This window comes from Bubalus kerabau, chromosome 1 (assembly GCF_029407905.1).
Source record: "Bubalus kerabau isolate K-KA32 ecotype Philippines breed swamp buffalo chromosome 1, PCC_UOA_SB_1v2, whole genome shotgun sequence".
NCBI lineage: Eukaryota > Metazoa > Chordata > Mammalia > Artiodactyla > Bovidae > Bubalus > Bubalus kerabau.
In genome coordinates this window covers 21,672,532-21,698,383 of record NC_073624.1, presented here as the reverse complement: position 1 = coordinate 21,698,383, position 25,852 = coordinate 21,672,532, and the positions used below count along the sequence as shown (strand labels likewise).

Sequence of the window (25,852 nt, the reverse complement as noted above, 5' to 3'; positions counted from 1 at the left end):
TAATCTGGTCTACCGTCAGACTTGTTTTCTGGTCCCTGCATCTGGCGCCTCCCCCGTGTCTGGGCAGAAGACTGAGGCCTGGAAGTGAGAGACTACCCAGGAGAGGCCGTGGGTGGTGAGGGGTGTGTGTGAGGACCCAGGAAACCGGAGGACGTGGCAGTAGCATCAGTGTTTGCAGTCCTGAGACCAGCCAACCCCTTTGGCCAGCGGCAGCTCACAGTGAAGAGGATCTGCCACCGGGAGAGCCAAGGAGAGGATGAAGAAACCGCATTCCCTGCTTTCACTTGGCCATGACTGAACCCATGTGCAAGTCCCTGTGTTCTTGTCTTTTGAAGTAGAATGCCAGCTCAAGAGTCAGTCATCAGGAAATATGAAGATGCAGAAACAAAGACTAGTTGTTGGGCTGGGGAATTGGTAGCAGTTTAGATTATAATTCTGCCATATGGCTGAATCACTGAACTCCAAGTTCCCTGAAAGATATAGACAAAGACATGACACACATTCCTAAGGTGTTTTTACAGAAGTGGATCCTCTCCAGATGAAAACTGCTGACCATCAGAACATTGATCCTAGACTGGTTGAGACCAGAAGACTGAAGATGCTTGAAACTTCATCTGGATGCCAACCAATCTGAGAATTGTCCTTGCCCTGCTCCTTGAACATTATGAAACTCCTCATGACCACATAGTCTTGAGGGCATTAGCCTGCTCTGGTCCCCTTTGCCTGGAAAAGAAATTAACGGCTATTCTTTTGTACTTCACCCAAAATGGTCTCCATGTTTCTCCTTGGCATCGGTGAACAGAGGCCAAGTTTTGGCAACATGACCTCTCCAGGGCTTTGTTTTCAATGTGAGTATCTGAACTAGTAACTTGTAACTAGTATCTGAACTAGTTACCTAGTAACTAACTAGGTATGTAACATAGTTGCTGTAATAAATAACCTCCTAAATTTCATTGATAGCACAGTATGTATTTACTTATCTCTTATGCAGGTATGAGTACCTGGCCTGGACAGGTGATTTGGGAAAATATAACCTGATTTCTCCCCAGATAGCTGTGCCCCTAAGCTGCCCTCTTCATGGGAGTTTGCAGAATGTTAGCAGGTGACTGGGAGATTCCTTAGGACAGGTCCTGTGGTCTGGGGATTAAGGGCTTTGAAAAGCTGGGAGAGGGTGGCCAGTGTTCCTAGTGAGCTGGTTCAAGATATTGCCCCCCTTTTTTCTCAATATAGCCTGACCCCCAGGAATGGCATCTTAATTGGAAACTAGAGATCCCTCTGGAACTGGCCTGAATTCCCCTCTTTTCCAGGGACACAAATGTCCAATGTTCTTGGGGAGATTTCTCTTTAAGCTTGGTTTGAATGTCCTCAAGGTCTCTCTGGCAAAATAAACGTGTTTTAAAAGAAGTTCCCCTCTTGGTGTCATACAGGTTAAGTGAGTGTGGTTAAGTGTTATGTGTTGTGAGTGTGGTTAAGTGTTACGTGTTGTGAGAGTGGTTCTGTTAAACTGGCCTGAGGTGATCTTCTAGAGGAGCTTCTCTGGTCCCTTTAATTTGGAATGAAGAATCTTCATTCTGTTGGGGATCTTCCATCTGTTGGGGATTTAGTTCTATAAAGAGCTTAAAGATATTGTTATGTATGTATATGTATATATATATATATATGCCTCGAGGTAGAACCAGGATCCTGCCCCAAGCCTGCTCTTTTGTTTCTTGGCTGTTCCTCCTCCCTTGTCTTGTGTCCCTTTCCTTCCCTGATTAGCACCTGTTCTAATCTGCTCTTTAAAACTCAATGGAAAAATTGAGAAAGTAACACTGATATATATAAACTACCACGTGTAAAATAGATAGCTAGTGGGAATCTGCTATATAAAACAGGGAGACTAGCCTCTTGCTCTGTAATGACCTAGAGGGGTGTAATGTGGGGAGGAGAAGTGGGAAGCTCAAGAGGGAGTGGATATGTATATGTGTATATATATATATATATATATATATATATATATATATATATAGTTATGTCTGATTCCCATTCTTGTATGGCAGTAACAAACGCAACATTGTAAAACAAGTATCCTCCAATTAAATATAGATAATAAAAAGAAATACCATAGGAAAATGTAAAAAACTATTAAAAGAAAAAAGAACACAAGGAAGATCTTAGGGCTGGAGTCTCTAACCTACAAACAAGAAATGGGGGACAGAAAGACTTCCCTACCCAGGAGCCCCACAGGGTCCTGCTTGGTTTCATTCCTGGGTTGTTTTTTTTTTTGGCTCACTTTCTCCACATCAGGGATCATACTTCTCTGCTTCTGTGCAATCTTTGCACTCCAGAGATTGTGAGTTTTTACCTTTGGATGTTGGGTATTTTTGCCTTTCTCTAAATATTCTTGAATTTGTTCCAAGTGAAGTTAAATTATTTGAAAGCAGGTCTATCCTTTTGGGTCTTCCTTTTAAGATTTGGGTAAAGGAAAAATCCACAGTTCTTCCTCACTGGCTCTTCTTTCCTGTGAATCTCCGTTATTACGCACACAGACCTGTTCACTTCTGACACTTTGGACACCAAGTGCACAAGACTTTCCTACTAAACAAATGACTGTCTGTGACACTAGCCTGGCGTTCCACAATTTAGCTCACTTCTAACACTATCAACCTGGAGATAGCATCAGATCCCACAGGTTAAGAGCTCAGCCCCACAAGATTGCCCCCCACCCCTACTTCAAGATGCCAATGCAAGTGGCAGGACCCAGGTTACAACTCCTGTTCAATTTGACTACAAATCAAAGAGATTATGAACCCTCCTCGATTTTGATTACTTTGCCAGAGTGGCTCATAGAGCCCAGGGGAACACTTGTGCTTACCAGTTTATAAACGGGTGTGATAAAGGATATAGACAAACCACCAGATGTAGAGATTATACAGGGTGAGATCTAGGAGGGTCTTGAAGGTAGGAGCCCACACAATGCCAGTCCCTGCACACAAGAAAGACTTTTCTTTGCCAACACATTCATGTATATCTCTGCTGTGTATACTTCACATTCTTTCCTTCTGCTGTGTGCTGTGCTTAGTCGCTCAGTGTTGTCTGACTCTTTGAGACCCCATGGACTGTAGCCTGCCAGGCTCCTCTGTCCATGGGGATTCTCCAGGCAAGAATACTGGGGTCAGTTTCCATGCCCTCCTCCAGAGGATCTTCCCTATCCAGGGATTGAACCCAGGTCTCCTGCATTGCAGATGGATTCTTTACCAGCTGAGTTACCAGGGAAGCCCAAGAATACTGGAGTGGGTAGACTCACCCTTCTCCAGGGATCTTCCCAACCTAGGAATCGAACTGGGGTCTCTTGCATTGCAGGCAGATTCTTTACCAGCTGAGCTACCAGAAAAGCCCCCATGTATACCTATCAGAGCTCAAAAATGTAGATTACCCTAATAGAGAGAAATTGTTTCTCATGGGGATAAAAAGAGGTAAAGGGTGGGAGGGAAGAACTTTCTTTCCCTTCCATCCAATTTTTCCTTCCTGAATAAATTCTAATATTACATCTTTTTTTCCCCCTCTCTCTCTGAAAACTGACTTTCCACCTTTAGCTATGGTTGTGAATAAAACATTTTTGATCCAGAGATGTGCATTAAAATACATGTGTACAGAGAGATGTGCTGGGAAATGAAGCTTTCTTTGAGAGGCCAGCATTTGCCAATCTTCATCTGGCTGCTGTGAGACCACTGGAAAGCACAGCATTATCTGCACAAGGCTGGGACCGCTTCTTCACCATGGGGTAGAAGTATGGGTGCTCCATGGCCTCTTTGTCAGTCAGTCTCTGTTTTTGGTCATATCACAGAAGTTTGTCCAGAAGATCTAGGGCCTCAGGGTTGATAAGGCATCTGTTTTCACTATGGATAAAATGTTTCCAGTGTTTCCATGAATGTTGTCCAAAATATCATTGAAGTGTAGATCTAGGTCTATGTGATACTTATTCCGATTCCCATGTAGCTCCTCTGTACCCAGAACCTTGGCAATGTGAACAAGCTGGTCATAGTCATCCTGTCCATGAAAGAAGTGCATGCATGCTAAGTCACTTCAGTTATGTCCGACTCTTTGCAGCCCCATGGACGGTAATCCACCAGTCTCCTCTGTCCATGGGATTCTCCCAGGCAAAAATACTGGTGCGGGTTGCCATGCACCCCTCCAGGGGACCTTCCTGACCCAGAGATCAAACCTGAATCTCTTACATCTCTTACATTGGCAGGCAGGTTCTTTACCACTAGCGCCACCTGAAAGAAGGGTTCCTTTCGAAAGATCATGCTTGCTAACATACAGCCCAAACTCCACATATCCAAGCTATACTCATACATCTGCTAGTCCACAAAGTGCTCTGGTCCCATGAAGTACCTGGAGGTCACTTGGACATTGTAGTCCTGGGCAGGATGATAAAGATCCCCTCCAGACCCCAGTATATCAGTCACAGTGTTTCTGGTGGTGCTCTTTCATGACATCGTGAGGTTTCATATTCCTGTGCATATTCCCTTGATGTGGCAAGTAATTCAGAGCTTTAAGTAGTTATAAAATAAAGGTATTTTTTTAAGGACATTAAAACCAGATATCAAAATCTGTCAGGATATGGGACAGATCTTAAAATCTGTATTATTGATATATTCAAATACCAGAGCTGGTCTCCAACACAGAGTCCTTCATGGTGTTAATCAGCTAAATGATAGTTGTTCCACCAGGAGAGTCCTCCAGAAAGGTCAACTTCTCATTTTCTCATTTTTTTTCTCCCCTGGCTTGAGGATTTTTAAAATCACTCTGTCACTGTTGGTGATGTTAACAGCCTCAAATACTTCACTATAATTTCCCCGACCCAAGTTTTCCAACCAGCTGGTTTTTGTTGATCAGCTGCTTGGTCGTGTCCGACTCTGTGACCCCCATGAACTGCAGCATGCCAGGCTTCCCTGCCCTTCACCATCTGCCAGAGTTTGCTCACACTCCTGTCCATCCAGTCAATGATGCCATCCAACTATCTCATCCTCTGCCACTCCCTTCTCCTCCTGCCTTCAGTCTTATCAGGGAGTGAGTCAGTTCTTTCCATGAGGTGGCCAAATTACTGGAGTTTCACCTTCAGCATCAGTCCTTCCTATGAATATTCAGGGTTGATTTCCTAAGTTTAGGATTGACTGGTTAGGTCTCCTTGCTGTCCAAGGGAACCTTGGCGCAGTAAGTGGTGCTGCACTTCCTAGCCCCTGTAGGAAGGCTCTGTACGTCATAGCCCCTGTACTCCCTGTTGCTCAAGGGTGGCTGGCCAGGCAGGCGGAGGCCGGGCCGGCGGGCGGAAGCCAGCCCAGGTGGCATCCGGTGGGCGGAAGCCCAGGCTAAGGCGGGTAGGCGGAGGCCGAGGGAGCCGCCAAGCGGGAAAGGCTGCCGGAGAAGGAGGAGCACAGCTGGCCTAGGGACAGGCAGCCACACCAGGGTAGGTTTGCGGGGGGCAGGCGGGCGGTGGGCCCCCAGGGTGGCTGGCCTAGCTGCCCAGTCTTTGGAGCAGCCTGAAGCCAGGCGTGGCAGGCGGCCCTCGGGCTTCAAGCAGCCTTCCTGGCTTGGCTCTCAGCTCCGAGTCTGCCTTGGGGTCATGGGCACCAGCATAGGCAGCTGCGCCTGAAAGGCCCGGGACATGATTTAATCCTTGTCGAAGTGCCGTTGCTCAGTCCTGTCCGACTCTTTGCGACCCCATAGATTGTAGCCTACGAGGCTCCTCCGTCCGTGGGATTTTCCAGGCAAGAATACTGGAGTGGGTTGCCATTGGCAAATGCCCAGTTTGTAATTAACAGGGTTTCCCACTCCCTCCCACCCTCCCCACCCCCCGCCACCTCCATCCTCATATACAAGTGATCAGTAAGCTGCTGGATATCCAAAGGGAACAGTGTACCTCCCTCGAGTTCTCTCCCTCTCTTCTGATACTCTGTAGTCTTACCCCTGCGCTTCTCCTGTTCACCTCAGGGAATCTCTTGGCATTTGTTGGTTTCCCTCTGCTTTGGAAAAGATCCTGATACTGGGAAGGATTGAGGGCAACAGTAGATGGGAAGGACAAAGGGTGAAATGGTTGGATGGCATCACCAATTCAATGGACTTGAGTTTGAGCAAATTCCAGGAGATAGTGAAGGACAGGGAAGTCTAGTGCGCTGCTGTTAGGGGGTTGCAAAAAGTCTGACGACTTAGCATCTGAACAACAAAAACCTACCCCGCTATAAGCTGGGGCAAGTGTAAGGCTCACTGTCCTTCATTGAAAGGTGCCCAATGATTGAAAAGGATTTTTTCTAACATTTTTTTTATTTTTAGTTTTTTCTTTTTAGTTGATTCAGACAGGAAAGTAAATCTGGTCCCTGTTACTCCATTGTGATAGGGAACAAAAGTCTGTGGAGTAGATCTTTCTAAGTTAAAAGCACTTTGCATTTTAAATTTAAGGTCTTGTCAACATTAAATTTAAAAGTCTTGTCAATTTCACTTATCTTGTTGCTGCTTACTCATTGAAGGAGAGTTTCCTGCTTTACTTCTCAGTTCCTGTTGTGGCAACCGCGGGAAAAGCAGTGCGGAATACCCTTGCTTACGTAGAAACATTACTCCCACAGAGACTTTGGAAATGTTGCTGAGTGACCCTACCTCCAGAGAAAGTGTGGAAGAGGGGAGATCTGGTAAGTGAAAATTGATAAACTTTGATAAAACAAAATGAGGGTTGAGGGAGGGGGAGCTCTTATACCACCAGCCACTGACAGGATAGAAATTGCACTTTAGGAATATCAGTACTTCACAGTTAACCTCCATAGAAGGAAATAGGTTTTGAGAGTCTAGAGGTGGGTGAGACGACAGGTGCGTAATTGTCACATCAGGTGTTTTGTTACTGGCAGGTTACTTAAATATTTCTGCACAGATTTAGGTTACAGAATTTTAAGAGAAAAATGTTCTCTGGATTTATTTTATTAGTCCTCATATTTTCCCCAGGTTGCAGGCAATTTTCACTCTGGCAAGTTGCATTATGATATTAAATAACAGATGATTATATTCCAGAGGTGATGGGAAACAGATACCAACAATTTTGTAATACATATAGTGATAAAAGTTGCCCATATCTACTGTGTAGCACAGGGTACTCTGCTCAATATTATGTAACGAACTAAATAGGAAAAGAATTTGAATAAGAATAGATTCATTTATATGTTAAAAGAATTAACCATGACACCTATTCTGTAGTCTGATTAAATGTAGTAGTGAGGTATTTAGAACCTGTTATTTGCTATTTGCTACAAAGACAGATTGTATTTAGACCCTGCTTTCAGGACTTCATCATCTCAGGGACAGACAAATGAATTTACTATCATTTGATGTGATCTGTGCTACAATGCATTTAATGAAACCTAGGGAGTTGGTGATGGCTGCTGCTTCTGAAGTTACTTTTGACTTGGGCCTTGAATGATGGTTTCACATTTTCTGGAGGAATAGGAGTAAAAGTCACAATTTCTTTTTTTTTTTTTAACTTTAAGTAAATACAAAACTATGTTTTCTTTCCATTGGGCACAAAAGTGCCCTGCAAAGTTTCCTTTTGGAATTAAGGGTAAATGTGATTTTCAGTAATATCATTAAGTGTTTCAGCTGAAATCTATTGAGGCTCATTTATGTGTCCAAATATTTTTCTTTGTCTTTCCCTCTGTCTCTTTTCCTCTTTATGTGTCTTTCTCTCTCTCACGAGGTCTGGTATACTTCTGTATTTATATATAGTGTTATTTATATATATCCATTCAGTTCAGTTGCTCAGTTGTGTCTGACTATTTGGGACCCCATGAACTGCAGCTCGCCAGGCCTCCCTGTCCGTCACCAACTCCCCGACTTTACCCAAACTCATGTCCATTGAGTTGGTGATGCCACCCAGCCATCTCATCCTCTGTCGTCCCCTTCTCCGCCTGCCCTCAATCTTTCCCACCATCAGGTGCTTTTCAAATGAGTCATGTCAGCTCTTCTCATCAGGTGGCCAAAGTATTAGAGTTTCAGCTTGAGCATTAGTCCTTCCAATGAACACCCAGGACTGATCTCCTTTAGGATGGACTGGTTGGATCTCCTTGCAGTCCAAGGGATTCTCAAGAGTCTTCTCCAACACCACAGTTCAAAAGCATCAATTCTCCTGTGCTCAGCGTTCCTTATAGTCCAGCTCTCACATGACTACTGGAAAAAGCATTAGCCATTTAAGATCCACTATGATCAAAGGACCAGAGAATGAAAATAAGAGAGAGAGATTATAACAGAAGTATACTATATACACACACACACATATATATAGTATATATACTAATATATATACTGTAATAGTTTATATACTGTAATATATACTATTTATATACTATAATATGTATAATAGTTTATATATATATTATACTCCTCTATATATACGATATACTATATATGGTATATATATTATATAGATAATATATATATGTATATATACATGTGTGTACATACATATATGTACATATACTATACATATATGTGTACATATATGTACAAAACTATGTATACTATGTATACTATATATACATGCTATATGTATATATACTATGTATACATATACATACTATATAGTATACTATATATAGTATACATAGCATATTATGTATATATATACACATGTACATATATGTATACATATATGTACATGCATGCATGTGGCATATATGTGTACATGTATATATGTATATGTGTGATATATACACGTGTGTATGCACATATGTATACATGTACACATACATGTACATGTATACACATGTACACATGTACACATATGCACATATACACGCACACGTGTGCATATGTGTGTACATGTACATATATGCATACATATATATACACGCATACATAGTATATATACTATATACTCTGCTCATGCTGCTGCTGCTAAGATGCTTCAGTCATGTCCGACTCTGTGTGTCCCCATAGATGGCAGCCCACCAGGCTCCTACGTCCCTGGGATTCTATAGATTATATATATTATCATTGTTTACATACTATAATATACTACAATTTTCGTTCTCTGGCCCTTTGATCATAGTGGATCTTAAATGGCTAAGCTTTATATCATCCTTTTTAGAGTACATTACAAAGTAGTTTATACACTACCAGATATTGTCAGTAGTGATATAAAAATATGAGCATCTTTTAAATATAACCATTTTAGTTAAACAGTTTTGATATAATGAGAGCATCAGAGTATTAATGTAACATAGTGATTTATTATTAAAAGTATTTGCTGAAATATAGTACCTCTCTGGTTAATGTTATTATCAATATCACTGCATTAAAAAAAAATTGTACCATCCTGTCACTTTCCCCTGATGTCAGCTGAGAATTAATTTCTTACTGTTCTCTAAAGAGACTTTTGTTTAATAAAGCCATGACTAATTATTGACAAAAAAAGGTAAACTGCAAAAACTAGGACTATTGGTGAAACTGTTTGGTGTCATTACAGGGGCTCCAAAGAGTTCCGGTACCACAGTTCTTTATCTTTGAGCCCAAAAAAAATTCACTGAGAGGCAAAGTGATGAATAAGTGACAGTCGCTCAGTCATGTCCGACTCTTTGCGACCCCATGGACAGTAGCCTGCCAGGCTCCTCTGTCCATGGAATTCTCCAGACCAGAATACTGGAGTAGGTAGCCCATCTCTTCTCCAGAAGATCTTCCCAACCCAGGTATTGAACCCAGATCTTCCATATTGCAGGCAGATTCTTTACCATCTTAGTCACTAGGGAAGCCCTGGTGATAGATAAGAAGTGATTTATTAGAATGGAACAATTGTGAGGCTTTTGAGTGGGTGGGCAGTGTCCTCCTGCACTGCAGAACTTACTGGGCTACGGTCAAAGGAAAAGTAGGTGGTGGAGAAGACCTTCTTTGTCTTTCCTGAGTACATGTCATGCTTCCATCATCAGCTCCTCTCTGTTCTTCTGTGAGATAATTTCTAACACCATTTTTCAAACTAGAAATTTGAAGGTTATTGTGTTCAGAGTGTAACATAAAAGCCATATGAATTTAAAGGGAGACAGGAAGAGGACACACCACAGGAGAGTGTAAGGGAGGAAGATATTTTCCTCTGCTCTTCTAAACCAGAAGAATTAAATTGACATGAGACAGATATCAAAAATCAAACAAAAGTTTGCAGACTGATGAAATATATGCACCTTAATGTTGAGATTTACCTTTTATTCGATGAGAATTTTTAGGTCTTCAAGCCTGGAAGACAATGTCTCATGTAACCCCATAAAAACTGCTCTGAGTAGAGGGGGGAGGAGTCAGGTTATGTAGAAGTTTGGAACAAGGGGCAGGTAATCTGAACATCCAAATTATTGTGATTTAAAGAAAACTAGATATCCCAAGTTAAGAAATGTAGTGATTTCTTTGTACTAGAAGATGCAAGAGTCTGGGCTCGCTGAAATCATTCCCTTGATATGCACCTCAGCTGTCTGGGGTTGGTCTCCTGAACTTTTCCTTATGCTCACGGCAGGGAGGGCTGCAGCTTAATGACTGAGAGATAGCAAGTATCATTCTCCTTCCTAAGCACACTCAAGGCTCAGAATTTCACATTTGGAGGGTCAAAACTGCTGATGGCTGTGACATCCTGGTTTATTGATACGGCAAGAAATTCCACATCTCAAGTTGAATCGTATGTATACATGAGACACACCCAGGAAAACTGAGTAACTCACCAAAATGGCCAATAGCTTCACCTTAAATAGCATCTTCAGCTAAAGACAAAAGATGTTGGAGGTATTGGTTTGGGACTTCAGAAAGAAGGAAATGGAAATGGAAAAGCAAAAGTTTGGTGAATAAATGTTTGCAGGGCTGTGCAGAGACAAAGATCTTTAGGGCCACGATGGACTCTGATCTCTAGGCCCTGCCCAGTTTCCCCCACCCCACTCAGGCCCATATTCTTTGCAGATATTTCTGGTGATAGCTCTCTTCTAAACAGCCCCGCTATCTAAATTTTTTAAGACAGATAGAGCGAAGATCAAATATTCTTCCTGGATTTTGGGTGCCGTGCTAATTTCCAGGTTGAAATAATCTACATGTTGAAGAGACATTTTTGGGGTGGCAAATTTTATTTGCATACAAAAAAACAGAACAGAAGTAAGTAAGCAAGAAAGAGAAATGAAACAAGGGAGGGTGTTAGGAGAAAGATATAGAGAAATAAGAAGAAAAAGGGAGGACTTTTAGAATACTGTACTTAGTCACTCAGTCATGTCTGCCTCTTTGCAACCCCATGGACTGTAGCCTACCAGGCTCCTTTGTCCATGAGGATTCTCCAGGCAAGAATACCATGACCTCCTTCAGGGGATCTTCCCAACCCAGGGATCAAACCCAGGTCTCCTACATTGCAGGCAAATTCTTTACCAGCTGAGCTACCAGGGAAGCCCCTTTTAGAATATTAGTAAGGGGCAAATAGGAGGTCCATTGGAGAGAGGTAAGGGGAGATTCACATCTTACTCTTCTAACAATGAAAAAAATTGTGGAAGTGTAAACTTAAAAACGTATTCACAACCTAAAAGTTGAGAGTATTACCAAGCCCAAGTTCACTCTGCTCACCCCTGACAATAGGCTAATAAATCGGAGAGACAAGGTGTTGAGGCAAGGAATATGACTTTATTCAAAGAGCTGGCTGACCAAGAAGATGGTTGACTAACATCTTGAAATAACCATCATGTCAGGGTCTGGATGCCAGGTTATTTTATGGATCAGAGATGGGGGGAGGTGAGGAATCAAAATAAAAAGAAAATAATTGATTTTTGTCAGTATCTCTTAGAATAGCAGGCCTCACGCAGAGGGATGTGTTAGTTTCACTTCTTTACGTCAGTCTTGGGTGGTATGACATGAAATATTTGCTGTGATATCAATAAACAAAGATGAAACAGCTCTCTGCAGTTCTGGCCACCAAATGTGAATTTCTCAATCAGGCTGGTAATCAACAGGGGAGGGGTGCCATTTCCCACACAAAGAACAGGAATGTCATAGCCCTTCACAGATGAGAGGAGTCAGACTCTCTCCCTGTGAGCCAAACAGAGGCACCCTTGCCCAACAGGCAGGCAGAAGTGGGGAGACAGGGCTCCCTGAGGCAGGCCATTGTGTATGCCTGTAATAACAAAAGCAGTGAAATGAGAGTTAAAGTCAAAGAAACAGATCCTGTATGGAGTCAAAATTAACCCTTCCTGGCTGCAAGAGTCATGTTTTATTCAGTGGGAACTTTCAGAACTTAAGCCAGGGAGAGAGCATCTCAAATAACCCTGAGAGAACTGCTCCAAGGAGGCAAGAGGGGAGCCAGATGGTATAGAAACTTTGCAACAAACAGCATGTAGCCTTTGAATATCAAACAATTTTTTTGTAAATTAAAGAAAACCAGATATCCCAGGTTAAGGAATTTAGCACTTTTCTATGTATGGGAAGATGCAAAAGTCTGGTCTCACTGAAATCATTCCTTTGATACGCACCTCAAATATCTGGGGCCAGTATCCTGTGTTTTCATATCCTGAGTTCCTTCAGGGCTCAGCATAGAGAGTGGCTGCAGTCTGAGGGTTACTAGAAGGAGGGATTTCTCCTCTTCCTAAGTTCCCTCAGGGCTCGCCAGCTCACCATTCTATGATGACTGCGATTGCTCATTACTGTGGCGTCCTTTGCTTACTGTTATGGCCGGAAATCTTCCATTTCTCAGAAGTCATAACATACAGAATTTCAAGACAATTTTGCTTTAATGCAGAACCGGAAAGAATGAAGATGGAAAGTTTCATATAGAGCCAAAATCCAAATGCCATTGTATAGCATTTAAAGAAGTCATTCCTATATCCCCCCCCCACCCCACCCCAGCCTAGCATTTAAACTCAGGCTCCTGAACATTCTAGGTGATATAGGTGCAATGAGTGAAATGTGGCAGTTAAAAGAAAGTTAGCAGGAACTCTTAAAAGTATAATTAACATTCAGTAAAATTCAGCTTTTGGTGTACATTTCTATGAGTTTTGACAAATACATATAATCATGTGGCCACAGCACAATAAGAGTACACCCCACACCCCCTAACACACATACACATGCTCTCTGTATATATTTATTTCCTCTCTTCTCATCATTTGGCAACCAATGATTTGTTTTCTATTTTGATACTCTTGCATTATAAGAATGCCCACAGAGTCAGGTTTTTCTCACCAGCATAATGCGTTTGAAATTCAGTTATATTGTACTGTATATCAATCGTGTAGACTTAATAAAGAGAGACATTATTCACAAGGACTTTCACAATAGGAAACACTCTGTGAAAAAGATTCTCATTTTTAAGTAAGGCAAGGAGGAGAACAGAACACTGTTTGGAAGAGAGAGCGCAGTGGAAGAGCAGGTGGCATTTCCAAAGTCACACTTCTCACTTGTGTTCTAGGGACAGAAGGTCATGATAACACATGAGTTCGGAAGCATCTCACTGCTTTCTTTAGTGCCCTTTTACATTTTCAGGCAATCCAGAGTTTTCGGGGTCTCTGTGGAAGAGAAAGTCTCCGTAAAATTTACAGAGTCAAATGAAGATAATAAATGAGCAATTGTATAGTCAAGGCTATGGTTTTTCCTGTGGTCATGTATGGATGTGAGAGTTGGACTCTGAAGAAGGCTGAGCGCTGAAGAATTGATGCTTTTGAACTGTGGTGTTGGAGAAGACTCTTGAGAGTCCCTTGGACTGCAAGGAGATCCAACCAGTCCATTCTGAAGGAGATCAGCCCTGGGATTTCTTTGGAAGGAATGATGCTAAAGCTGAAACTCCAGTACTTTGGCCACCTCATGCGAAGAGTTGACTCATTGGAAAAGACTCTGATGCTGGGAGGGATTGGGGGCAGGAGGAGAAGGGGACGACAGAGGATGAGATGGCTGGATGGCATCACTGACTCGATGGACATGAGTCTGAGTGAACTCCTGGAGTTGGTGATGGACAGGGAGGCCTGGCATGCTGTGAGTCATGGGGTCGCAAAGAGTTGGACATGACTGAGCGACTGATCTGATCTGATCTGATCTGAAGCATGGGGTCAAGCTTTTCTTTTTTCTTAGTACAAAGTGGTCTTTACCTTTTTCCCAGCTGAAGGATATTTGATTGTTGCCAGTTTTTGGTGACAATAAATAAAGTTATTATAAATGTTCAAGTATAGGTTTTTGTATAAATGGAAATTTCCATTCCTCTTGCATAGATACCTAGGCATGGCATTGCTAGGGCATGTGGTGAGGTTATGTTTGCCACACCTCACTGCCAAGCTGTTTTCCAAAGTGGCTGTACTGTTGCATTTTCAACAGTTCATGAGAATTCCATTTCTATCATTTCTTCACCATCATTTAGTTTTGTTATTTTATTTGCCACTCTGATACACATCTTGTGGCAGCTCACTGGATTTTATGTTTTCCTAGTGACTGGTTGGAGCTTTCCAGGTGGCTCAGTGGTATAAAGAATCCCCCTGCCAAGCAGGAGACATAGGTTTGATCCCTGGGTTGGGAAGATGCCCTGGAGAAGGAAATGGCAAACCATTCCAGAATTCTTGCTTGGGAAATCCCATGGATATAGGCACCAAATCCTACAGACAGAGGAGCCTGGCAGGCTACAGTCCATGGGGTCGCAAAACAGTCAGACAAGGTTTAGAAACTAAACAACAACAATGACTGGTTATGTTGGTTTCTTGATTCATGGGAGCCAGCAGGAGTGATAGGAGCTGCCTATGGCCACGCAAGTCCACAGTCCTTAGGGTGAAAGGTGGCCTGGGTTACCAGGAGCCTGCCAGGAGTCTAATCTCACAGTAATCACTTGGCTCACTGGAGCTGGCAGACACTGGGGAGAGGGGGACCTTGGTTAGTGAGTCTGCAGGGTGTCACCCAGGGCTGAAGGAGTCAGACTGATGTGATGCTAGAGCAGGTAGACCTGGAATCTGTAGTCAAGTCAAGCACGGCTTTACTCTCCTTTTCCCACAGGGAGAGGGTCTCTCTCTCTCTGCTGGACTGCAGAGTCCTGAGGGAAGGGTTTGTGGGGCCTGGTCCCCAGGAGTTCACCAGGAGCCAAGTGTCACAGGAACCCCACCTGGAGCTGCTGGAATTGGCAGATGCAGTGGGAGACAGGAGCTTGGCTCCTAGGAGCCCACAGGAAACCTGGGGTGGAAGCTGTCTGAGACTGCATTATGTGCCAGAATTGCTGGAGTGCAAGGAGCTGGGATGAGGCAGGGAGTGGGTGTGCCTGGAATACTTGTCTCTTGGGAAGGTATTTTCATGTGCAGATAATTTTCAAATTACTATTTCTAGTGGGAGGTGAGTGGATACCATGTCTAGAAACACTTTCACTTCTTCCTAATCTCTATATGTCTTTTATTTACTTTTCTTGCCTTATTGGCACTGATAGAACCTCTAGGAAAATGTTAAATTGGATTGGTGAGAACAGGCATCCTTGCCTTGTTCCTGACCTTTAGAGGAAGGCATTCACTTTTTCACCATTAAGTATCATGTTAGCTGTACTATTTTTATGAAAAGTAAAAGTTCAGTTCATAATTTGCTGGGCTTTGTTATGTGGGATGACTCACGTTTCTCCACAGTTTATGGCTATGCATGCATGCATGCATGCTAAGTTGCTTCAGTCATGTTTGACTCTGGGCGACCTTACGGACAGAAGCCCACCAGGCTCCTCTGTCCACTGGATTCTCTAGGCAAGGATACTAGAGTGGGTTGCCATTTCCTTCTCCTTTTATGTCTATATCGATGGTCTCTCTTCTTCTGTTATTGTGATGAATTATATTGATTAGTTTTCTAATGCTCCTCTTAGAACTTCTAATCAAATTTGTTATTTGTGGAGGTAAATCTGGATTGTTTGTATGTTTCGTTTTCATTCTGATTTCTAGTCTGTCTGTCTCTTACTCTCTTATTAGTTCTTCTTAGAATAACTGGAAGACCCTCCAGGGGAAAAATACTGTTTCTCTTATCTCTGGTCGCTTTTAGGCCATGGCCATCTCTCCTGGACATGGACCTTTTGTGAGAGAGTTTGGCAATAGGGGAGGTGAGGTACAGTGGATTTTACATGTTGATTCTGTGATAAATTTAAGTTTTTCTTTTAATGCTTCCATGAAATTGAGATTATGACATTTCTCTTTATAGATAAAGATCTCCGAAAGAAATTCCTGGCAATTATATCTCCTGTTACACCTGCCAAGCTTTGCTGCTGCAACCTGATTATTTTTATACTTGTAGCTCTAAATGCGGCGACACTTTCTGCTCTTCTGGCAGGTGAGCTCCCTGTTCTCCAAACCGTACCATGTTCTTTGCACATTCACATTGTCAATAAATATTTATTGAGCTCCATTATGTGCCAGGGTGTGTGATATGTTTGAGGTATATCAGTGAACAAAACATAAAAAATTCCCAGGGAACTCCTGTTCTATTAATAGCAGGAAGATGCAGATATTATAATATAAGGTAACAGATTGAGATGAATATAAGTGTCCAGGGTCAGCCTCCTTGACAAGATGACTTTTCAGCAAACCTGAAGGAGATGAAGGAGCCATGTGGCTATGTGGAGAAAGCACTCCAGATGGCAGGAACAAGTAGAATGAAAGGAAGAATCTCCTGGTAGGTTTGGGGAACAGCATGGAGGCTTCTACAGCTGAAGCAAGGTGGGAATGAGGAAGAGTAACGGGCTGGGGGTCAGGGAGGTCACAGCCTAATGAGGCAGGTAAAGACTTGAGCTTTTAATCTGAGCACAGTGGGGGGTATCAGGAAAAGGGAAATTGTAGGAGAGGAATGCCATGGTGTAAATTTCATTAGAATAAAACCATTTTGACTGTTGGAAGAAAAGTTAGACTTTGGGAACACCTACTAGAGTAACCTTATAGAAATCCACACCAGAGGGGACTGTGGCTTGGCCCTGGTGATAACAGTGGAGGTGGGACCTGGTGGCACAATCTGTCTCGAAAGTTGAACCAACAGTATTTCCTATCAGATTGGATAAGGAAGGAAAAAGTGAGGTTATGAAGGAAAAACACTTATTCTTCCCATAGCCTGATATGGGAAGATACCTCTGATATCGTGCTGGTTTCAGAGCATCTAACAAGGGCCCAAATATTTTTATACATATTTAACAGAAATACATATAAAATAGCATTTGCAGAAACACTGGAAATACTACATTGTATTTGTGGTACTAAAATCATTAGTTGAACTATGCCATGTTTTGTCTACTAGAAGGTTTTATACCCCTAAGAGATGTAGCATAGTAAAATCTAGGAAAGGTAAAGAGTTTGCCTTTCTTTTGTCAAGAGTAAGAAAGACTGATATTAAGGAGATGTGGGGAATGGGAAATCCGTATGATGCTAAGAAAGCGTACTACAGGAATTAAATGCTACAGAAATTGATTTCCTTAAAACCATTTTGTTCGTGGACCCCTGAGAAGTGAGATGCACAGATTCTCTGCTTGAAGATCAGTGGATGATGGCTTTTGTGCCTGAGATAAGACTGTTAGTGATGACTCTGGGAGGCAACAATCAAATGTACCATATGTACTTCAAGACTGACCTCAGGGGAAAAAGTCACCATATAAAATATATATATATTCATATGTTAGTTTTTCACAGAACATTCTTTCCAAGGCAAATTCTATCTGATAAAATCATTTATTAGATTACTACACTAAGCTAGTGGTAACAACTACCACTAGCTTGCACTCAGCAAGTGACCACAGATCTCAATACTGCATTTCCCAAGAAACCAAAAAAAGAAAAGAGATCTCAGAGAAGTCTGCTCTTTTGGCACGCAGCAAAGTACAATCACTTTTCCACACACTAACTAGCAGTTGGTATTTTATAAATGGTTAAAGCTGGTAGCATTTCACGAGGCATTAGAAATATTAGTTGGAAGTTCATTCAGTTCAGTTCAGTTCAGTCACTCAGTCGTGTCCGACTCTTCGCGACCCCATGAATCGCAGCGCGCCAGGCCTCCCTGTCCATCACCAGCTCCAGGAGTTCACTCAGACTCACGTCCATCGAGTCAGTGATGCCGTCCAGCCATCTCATCCTCTGTCGTCTCCTTCGCCTTCTGCCCCCACCAATGAGTCAACTCTTCACATGAGGTGGCCAAAGTACTGGAATTTCAGCTTCAGCATCATTCCTTCCAAAGAACACCCAGGACTGATCTCCTTTAGGATGGACTGGTTGGATCTCCCTGCAGTCCAAGGGACTCTCAAGAGTCTTCTCCAAACCACAGTTCAAAAGCATCAATTCTTTGGCTCTCAGCTTTCTTCACAGTCCAACTCTCACATCCATACATGACCACAGGAAAAACCATAGCCTTGACTAGACGGACCTTTGTTGGCAAAGTAATGTTCATTACAGCTCAGCAATTCTGCATATAACCCAGAGTTGGGTGGCCTCCATAGAGAGTGTTTAGTACATAGACAAGCACCTGAGAATATGACTCTGGAAGCAAAATAATATGAAATTGTGTAATGTATGGTGCCAAAATACATATAAAGTAAAACTGTGCATTCTGATAAACAAGCACATGGGGCATGGAAGACATTTCTAACAATCTGTCTGCCTATGGAAAGTAGGTCCTGTTCAGATTTTAAGAAAAACAAAATGCTGTTTGCACAGCCATAAAAGTACAGGAGTCTAGTTTATGTTTGGCCATGATTTTCTTCAAACTCCTCATTTTGGAATTTAGTTTTGTTGTACTTACATATATGAATACATGTGTGTATACGTGTACATACATACATATGTTATATTTACAAAAAAAGACCAACCTCAAAATGATAAGTGGTTAATAGATAAAAGGGATGAGAAATTTATTTGTTATGCTTCACTGTGTCTGTATAACTTTTAGTGAGAAGCAGAGAGCTGGTTCCACAAATCTATATGTAATGAATGCTGCCAACGTACATATAAAGAAAAACTATTCTTTGGGAAAAACAGAGGAGTTTAGACTTGGAAGACATTTCTAAGAATCTGTCTACCTATAGAAAGTAGCCCCTGTTCAGATTTTGAGAAAAAAAAAAATGCTATTAGCCAAGGCTATAAAAGTACAAGCGTCTAGTTGTTCTTTGCCATGCTTTTCTTCAAACCCCTCATTTTGGAATTTAGTTATACTGTACCTACATATACATGTACACATGTGTATCTATGTATATATACATATGTAAAAAAAGACTGACCTCAGGATGGTAAGTGGAAAAATAGATAAAATGGGTGGGAAAATTTATTTGATATTCTTCACTGTGTCTGTCCAACTTTTAGTGAGAAGCAGAAAGACAGACTTACACGTTCTGTATGTCACCTGCCCAGAAGGATGGATTGGATTTGGGAGTAAGTGTTTTTATTTTTCTGAAGACTCAGAGAGTTGGACATTGAGTCAGATATCCTGTACTTCACTGGAAGCTGTTCTTGCTCAGTTTGAAACTGAGGAGGAGCTGGTAAGGAATATTTTTGGATCATGTTCTGTGTTAAATACTTAGCCCCTGAGAAGGATATAGGTCGCACAGGGTGACAGCTGAAAGAAGAGGAAGGATCCCATTCCAGGCAGACTTGGGGGCTTGGAGTGCATATTAGTGCCTGATATTTCTTGGGTATGTTCTCTGCCTGGAACCCTGTGAGACGATTTGGACACATTCTCTCATGTAATACCCATAGTTAATCTTCAAATTAGATATATTGTTCCCATTGTAAAAAGAAGTATGGTAATCGTGTAATTTATCATCCAAGTTGGGACATTTTGGGGACTGAAAGTGACAATTTATGTTGGAAGTGATAATATTATGTTGGAACCACAGGCATAACCTGGGACTTTTCCAGTCAAATTGAGATGTGTGATCACTTTAATGTAATTTAGGATCAGAGACATTTGAGTGACTTAAGCTGAGAACTGGGGACTCGTCTTCCCTTCAATGTCTAAGCTTCTCAATCTTACCAGCCTGTCATCCAAAGAGAGAATGCTGGTCTCAAGGGTAAAATGAAGGAGACATGTGTTTTTGCTTTCTGTGTTTTATAATAGAACTTTCTGAAAAGATACAAAGGCCCTTCTGACCATTGGATTGGCCTTAGCAGAGAATCACCACATCATGCTTGGAAGTGGACTGACGACTCTAAATATAATGCCTCGTAAGTTTTTAGACTGCCTTCTATTCTATTTATATGTAGTTATGGGTGTGAGTTGTATATATGGGAAGGTAAATTTAATATCATGGAAAGTTTGCTGCACTATGAGGTATAAAATAAAAATCCTTTGTATGCTCTTCTGTTTATTATCTGTGCCTTTGGGAAAACTTTACATACCATGTTTTTAATTGAAATCTTTAGCATGATGATGACACTGGACATAGTTCTTCCGCTTTCACCCACTGACTTAAACTGTGCTGAAATCCGTGTTTAGAATGTAGAGAGAGCAGCTGAGGTACCCTGGGATCCTACAGTTTTGGAAAGCCACTGAAGAATTGGTATCCACAGACCTTCAGTCCACTCTGCCTGCTGCCCAGTCCATTCCTAAAAGGAAGGTCATCAGAGAACCAGTGGGAATCCCTCCTGTGATAATTTATCCCTGGAAGGAACTTAGGAACACATCTTGGGTTGTGAACACTTCAGTGGGAATGTGTTAAATGTAACCATTACTTTGGAGCATATAGAATGTAAGGGGCAATCACTTCCCTCAATCAAAGCTAAGCCCATTTAAGAATTTACTAGTAAGCACATACGTTTATTTCACACATGTATGAAACAGGTCAGGAGAACACTGAAAATCATGTTCCTGAAAGCTAATTAAAATAATCAGTAAACGATCAAAAATACGAATAGAAAAGAGTTTTATTTGAGCCAAGTTGAGGACTAGCCCAGAAGCCCACTTCCCAGATTTACTCTGAGAAACTGCTTCAGAGAAACAGGGTTTCTGGCCCTGTTTTATATCTTGTCAGAAAATAGAATATTAAACAAGTCAGAGTTACATTTCAGAGTTACATTCCTTCAAGGTTTTGCTTTAAAAAAAAAAAAAGAATAGACCAGCAAGTACATGGTGGGTCAATACGGCATTGGCACCTGGGAAGGGAGTCTTATCATCGAAGCAGGACCAGCATTGGTGTCTCAAGAAGAGGGACATTTAAACTTTATTTTTACTTTGGACATTCTTTACTTCTGGTCAGTGTGCCTTTTTGTGTAATAATTAAAGTAGATGTCAGTGGATGTTTATTATGGCACAGACAGACTATTTTATAGCATAAAATTCAAGTTAAGTCATGTATAAGCCAGAATGACTTACTGATATTTCAGTATGTGACAGTTTCTTTTATCACCACCCATGGGAGCAGTTCACTTGGCTACAACAGCGAGTCCTAGTTAAATACCTAGTCAACAACATAACTGAATTTGGGATGGATGATAATAATCTTCCAATTTTCCAGCAGTGACTTTCAGAATATAAAAGGAACTGAATACAGAAATGGTGTATATTTACTCAGAAGCGTTATGAACAACAGATTTTCATTTTTCTCTTGTCCACATTAAAAATATGTGGAGTGGGGGTGCTGAAGATTATAGGGGAGAAATAAATGTAGATGTCCAGCCTATGCTTTTTTAACGTTTTCATGTTTGGTTTTAGGTTCATCATCACAGGAGATGGGGAACGTGGCTACCTGAATGACCTTGGAATTAGCAGTGCCAGAAGTTATACAGATAGAAAATGGATTTGCAGCAAACAAATAACGTCTGCATGTCCTTAAATTCTTCAAGGCATTTTTAGGGAGCTGGCTCAGAAGTTATCGGGAAGATCCCCTGGAGAAGGAAATGGCAACCCACTCCAATATTCTTGCCTGGAGAATCCCATGGAGGAAGGAGCCTGGTAGGCTACAGTCCATGGGGTCACAGGGTCAGACTCGACTTTGAAAGAATTCCCTTTTTTCCATACAAATGGCACTTTATTTGCACATGTGGGACCATAAAAATGACTATGATAGCTGAAACCATGCACAATTATTTTAATAACAAATGAGAAATGTTACCATTGGTTAACACATTCAAAATTCCCTTACTGTCAGTTCCAAATGTACATGGTCACGTTTTTGGACTTCCCTGGTGGCACAGTGGATAAAAATCTGCCTGCCAATGCAGCAGACACGGGCTCCAACCCTGGTCCAGGAAGATTCTATGCACCACAGAGCAGCTAGGCTCTTGTGCCACAGCTACTGAGCCCGCTCTCCAGAGCCCGTGAGCCACAACTATGAGCCCGAGTGCTGCAGCTACTGAAGCCTCACGCCTAGAGCCTGTGCTTCACTGCAGGAGACGGCACCACAGTGAGAAATCCACACACTGCAGTGACGGTCCAGTGCTGCCAAAAACTAATAATTAATTAATTAAATTAAGAAAACAAATCTATAGAGAAGTTTTTAACACTACTAAGTCTAGGGACTTCCCTGGTGGCCCAGTGGCTGAGACTCTGCTGCCAGTGCAGGGGACTGTTGGATCCCTGGTCAGGGAACTAGAACTTGCATCCTGCAAGCAAGAGGTCCCACTTGCGGCAACTAAAGATTCCGCATGCTGTACAACAAAGTGAATCAGATGTACCTCATGTGGAATCTTTAGTTGTGGCATGTGGGATTTTGCTCCAATAATAATAAATTCTCCATTTACCACAATAAGTAGGAAACGAAATCATAAAATTGGGGGGAAAAAAAATAGGTTTTACATGCCAAAATGAATATCAAAGATCCCACATGCTGCAACTAAGATCTGGGGCAGCCAAAAAATTTAAAAGATTACTAAGACTAATTTTACTTTAAACTCTATTTTAAGGCATTAGAAATACTGTAAAGGTGCCTTTTACACTTTAATTCTCAGTGTTTCTGTTTTAAATTACAGTGTGCTAAGTAAATATTATACCTATAAACAAATACCAATCTGTTTTTTACACTTTATTGGATTTTTAAAATCCTGCTTTCACCCCATTTAAATCACAAATAGTGAATTGCCTCCACTCATTACCCAAGTGATACCCAGTCTCACAAATTTTTATGTATGATTGAGTTTTAGAAGCAGAATGTACATAATACACTAACATAGCTTAAGACAAACATTTCCATGAGAAAAATGCATTGGTAAGCTCAAGGTTTGAGAAAAGTTAAGTTCAGGTGGAGCCAGGTGTTGTCATGGCAACACAGAATTTTAAGGAAACCTCCTTTTAAATTTATATAGAGAAGGGGAAGAAATCTAACACTTGTTTGTTTCCTCCTGCCGCTTAAGAGAGAGAGAAAAAATGTCTGACACTTGCAGCCTATTTACTCTGTTTGGAGACCCCTGGCCTTCCTGCCTGCTAACTTCTCATTGTGACCTTTATAAATTACTTCAAAGCAGAGGTACTTCACATGAAAAATAAATCGATCACCAGTTTCACTGGCTATTTTAAAGATTCAAATGAGGTAACAGATGAAAGTCTCTTGTTACTCTATTTGACTCTTTAAATATTTAATACATAGTTTTCTTTCATCATTGCTGTATGGAAATGAAAGTAAAAATAGTGCCAATAGCATTTTGTGTTATTTTTTTGTGATGGGTGTTAGATTAGCATTTAACTTGTGTATGTGTGTGTGTGTTTTGTATGTTCAATTGTTCAAGTACGATTTTTTAAAAAGACTACTTTTTCTCTGTTGTATTTTTTTTTAATTTTAATTTTATTTATTTTATTTTTTAACTTTACAATATTGTATTGGTTTTGCCATATATCAACATGAAGGAGGAGGGTTCAGGATGGGGAACACGTGTATACCTGTGGCAGATTCATGTTGATATCCGTTGTATTTGTTGTAGCCACGCGTCTGGGAAACAAACTCTCTCAGAGGACAATGCAGATAGTGGAGTGCAGTTTATTACACCGGCGGGCCCAAGGCAGAGTCTCCTCTTAGCCAAGGACCCTGACCAGTTTTTGTGAAAACCTTATATACCCTAAGTGTACGTGCTCAAACCCACCTCCCCAAATTCCTTGAAACTAGTCAGGACAAGGTAAAAGAGATATAAGATCAAAGTTAACCCATGATTCGTGTGTCATAAGCCTAGATAGTTAAACAGTGAGCATTTATCAATAGGCCTGTGGTCATACCCCGATAAGCATAATGGGATTTATGACTTTGTTCTGTTACAGAGATAATTAGCATAGTCTTTTAGACGATGGAGAGTCTAGGTACAAGTCCTGAGGCTCCTTCATCCGGGGTCTGGTTTTCCATCGGTATATCGTTTCCATAGATACTGGGCATAGAGCTCAAAGTCCACAGTCCAGACCAAGATGGAGTCCTGCTTTCAAGATGGGGCCTGTTCTGTTTCCTCCTTCATATTGCCTTTGCTCTTTGGTCCAAGTTCAGTCGACTGCATTTATGAAGGTCTATTTCTGGTCTCTCTATTCTGTCCCATTGATCTGTTTGTCTTATTTCAGCACACTAACTTGCTTACTGTAGCTAGATAGTAAGGCTTGACATCAAATAGGGTCCATTCCCCAATTTTCTTCTTCAATATTGGGTTGGCTATTCTGGGTATTATGACTCTTCATATAAACTTTGGAATTATTTTGCCAAAATCTATAAAATGACTTGCTGCATTTTTATTGTGAGTATATTGAACCTATAGATGATGTTGTAAAGAACTGACATCTTGAAAATATTCTGTTTTCCTATCTACAAACATGGTGTATCAGCTGATTTAAATTCTTTGATTTTGTTTACCTGAGTTCTGTACTTTTCTTCATATGGAACTTGTACACATTTTGTTGGATTTGTACCTAAGCATTTCATTTTTGTCGAGTACTGGTATAAATAAATGATATTTTGTTCCTAATTCCACATCTTGCTTGCCAATGTTGGTGTCATAGAAGGCAATTGACGGGGATATTCTCTTCACATTCTTGGACAGAAAGCTACTCAGTCTCAAATGCAACTCAAAGTCATGACTCTCTACTCACATGTGCTCGCATGGTTTTTCTTTCTGGTATGACTACCCTCATAGTAGCATAAACTATTGTTGACTGAAAATATGCACAACCTATGAGTTGAGAATTATGTTTTCTTCAACAGACTTACCGAGGACTATAGCCCATGATTATCGTCCACTTAGATAGCTGAGGGGACTGTTCCCAAGGGGTAAGTTGTAAGGCAGGAGCTAGAATATACAGGAGCTTCTGCTGAGAAAACACCCATGTAATTGAACATCAATATTCCATTGTATGCATGCACAGTGTTTTAAACTTTTGTTCATTAAAACCTTTGTCTTTGTTCTTAGTGGCCCCCAGAAGTTTAAAGGATACTAGGTCCAATCAGAATTATCATATGCTGGGCCTCCTTAGTTCTCTGAGACAGGCAAATTGGAAACCAGATTCTTGGGTAACAGACAAAAAAGTTATGGTGCAAGTTGTGTGGTCCAACTTCTAATGAGAAGCTGGAAGTGGACTTTATCATCTCTTCATTCTGCTCTGAGATGAAGGAAGGAGCAATATAAAGTGCTTTCAGAGTGCTCATTTAAAACCACCCCTTTGCCATATAAGCCAGTGATCCCACACCTGGGCATATGTTCAAAGAAAGCAGTAATTTGAAAAGATACATGCATCCCAATGTTCATAGCAGCACTATTTACAATACTCAAAATATGGAAGCAATCTAAATGTCCAGTAACAGACGAATGGATTAAGAAGATGTGGTATGTACTTAACAATGGAATATTACTCAGCCATAAAAAGGAATGAAATAATGCCCTTTGCAGCAACATGGGTGTGTCATGGGAGTGTGTAATTTCCTTGGTTCTGTCTCATCACAACAAAAATTTGAAGCAACGGATGTTAA

At 41.3% G+C, this 25,852-nt stretch overlaps 1 protein-coding gene and 1 pseudogene across 3 annotated transcripts; one reads left to right on the top strand and one right to left on the bottom strand.

Moving 5' to 3' along the window:
• Nucleotides 1-25,101, top strand: LOC129644701 (C-type lectin domain family 2 member H-like). Of its 3 annotated transcripts, none has more exons than XM_055570204.1 (6): nucleotides 1-848; nucleotides 6,535-6,668; nucleotides 16,159-16,287; nucleotides 19,290-19,465; nucleotides 20,044-20,150; nucleotides 21,637-25,101. In XM_055570204.1, exons 2-6 carry the CDS (start codon nucleotides 6,617-6,619, stop codon nucleotides 21,755-21,757), a joined length of 585 nt encoding a protein of 194 aa, XP_055426179.1. In that variant the 5' UTR covers nucleotides 1-848; nucleotides 6,535-6,616; the 3' UTR covers nucleotides 21,758-25,101. The 3 variants fall into 3 exon arrangements, with proteins under 3 accessions (XP_055426179.1, XP_055426176.1, XP_055426183.1); XM_055570201.1 differs by lacking the exon at nucleotides 1-848 and adding an exon at nucleotides 5,322-5,452; XM_055570208.1 differs by lacking the exon at nucleotides 1-848 and adding an exon at nucleotides 5,325-5,452 and having other exon boundaries at nucleotides 6,510-6,668.
• Nucleotides 3,689-5,249, bottom strand: LOC129626317 (casein kinase II subunit alpha'-like; annotated as a pseudogene).
• Nucleotides 25,102-25,852: the final 751 nt, after the last annotated feature.

Coding starts and splice junctions, on each gene's coding strand:
- LOC129644701 (XM_055570204.1), top strand. CDS start 6,617: ATGTTGCTGAGTGACCCTACCTCCAGAGAAAGTGTGGAAGAGGGGAGA. Junction 6,669..16,158: donor TGTGGAAGAGGGGAGATCTG/GTAAGTGAAAAT, acceptor TTCTCTTTATAG/ATAAAGATCTCCGAAAGAAA. Junction 19,466..20,043: donor TTGAAACTGAGGAGGAGCTG/GTAAGGAATATT, acceptor GTTTTATAATAG/AACTTTCTGAAAAGATACAA.